Genomic DNA, 1435 nt, shown 5'->3' on the forward strand with positions numbered 1-1435 from the left:
ACGTATTGTGCTTTTTACATTTTTGGTAATCAGTTCCATGTTGAACTTCTAAAGTCAAGCTAGAAAAGTAAGATTGTGCTGCTTATTTTAACTTGCAAGTAGAAGTCTTAACTGATTCCTTCCTCAATTCTTTACTCAACAGGTAACTGGCTACTTAAACCTTATAGCAAATGGTATCGACAACTTTACTCACGGACTGGCTGTAGCTGGTTCATTCATGGTTTCCTACAAGACAGGAATACTTACAACTGGTGCTATACTCATTCATGAAATCCCACATGAGATTGGGGACTTTGCCATTCTACTTAAGTCTGGTAAGTTGAGTTGATGTACTAGGTTGAAGTTTTTTATGAGGATATGTAATCCTTTTTTCTTTTTCATTCAGGTAATTTTTTTTTTTTTTTCCATCTTTTACTCTTTTTCTTTTTTCATAATTTTCATGTATTTGTAAGTGACTACCTTTTATCTATTATAAAGGCTTTTCTTGCCTAAATTGATAGCAAATATATTGAATTAAACTCCAAAGTCTAAAGCCATACCTCGATTGCAGGTTTTAGCCGCTGGGAGGCAACACTGGCACAAATGTACACTGCAGGTGTTGGCTTACTGGGTGCACTCTTCACACTCTTTATTGGTACTACTGAGGCCCTTGGTGAGTAGGCTGTGAGAGATGTGTATTTGTGTATATGATATTTATTATAGGTATGCTGGTTGTTTGGTCAGGATTTGCTTTCACCTTGTTCTTTACTGTTATTGATATTTAAGTAGTATTTTGTTATTGGTCTTATTTTTGGTTACATATGCAAGTCCATCCAGTTATTATTCAGGAATTTGGGATTGGCTTAGACTTTTACCATATGTACAACAATGTGATTACCAGATGATTTAATCATGTCTCATACATGTTGCTTTCTTCTTGGCCACTGAAAATCTTTTTGAAAGATTTGATTTCCTTTGTACATTTCTTTTGTCTGTTTTGTTTTTCAGCGGGGATACAAGTGTACATCCTTGCCTTTACTGCAGGAGGCTTCCTCAACATTGCTCTTGTGACTGTACTGCCAGAGCTTTTGCAGGAGGAACGCCCTGCTCAGTCTTGTGCACAGCTGCTGTGTCTCCTCTTGGGTACCTTCACCATGGCCACAGTCGCTACCACATGCTGAAGGACAGGCATACTTCAGTTTTCTCTTCCGTCTTGTCTTATGTTCAAGGGGCTGTGATGTCCTTATGCCTGTCGAGGAGAGCTGGTCAATTTTCCTAGTAGTTGGTTAGGAATAATTTTTTTCTTTCTCCCAAGTGTAGAGAAATGTTTGAATTTTTGTTTCTTTCATATAGACTGCAGGTGTAATGTAGTGATGTGTTCTGCATGGATAGGAAGTCCAGAAAGAGTTATACTGGATTATTTTCTCTCTTTTTTGTCTTTTAAATAACATATCAG

At 37.3% G+C, this 1435-nt stretch overlaps 1 protein-coding gene across 3 annotated transcripts in view; it reads left to right on the forward strand.

Moving 5' to 3' along the window:
* The window catches only part of LOC119590740 (zinc transporter ZIP13 homolog), a 62164-nt gene extending 60729 nt beyond the window's left edge, over window positions 1-1435 (forward strand). For all 3 annotated transcript variants that reach the window (XM_037939435.1, XM_037939433.1, XM_037939434.1), the window contains exons 6-8: window positions 143-314; window positions 551-652; window positions 988-1435. In XM_037939435.1, the coding sequence (XP_037795363.1) occupies window positions 143-314; window positions 551-652; window positions 988-1160 (447 nt within the window). In that variant the 3' untranslated portion in view covers window positions 1161-1435. The remainder of the gene's footprint in view (window positions 1-142; window positions 315-550; window positions 653-987) is intronic.

This window comes from Penaeus monodon, chromosome 27, assembly GCF_015228065.2.
Source record: "Penaeus monodon isolate SGIC_2016 chromosome 27, NSTDA_Pmon_1, whole genome shotgun sequence".
NCBI lineage: Eukaryota > Metazoa > Arthropoda > Malacostraca > Decapoda > Penaeidae > Penaeus > Penaeus monodon.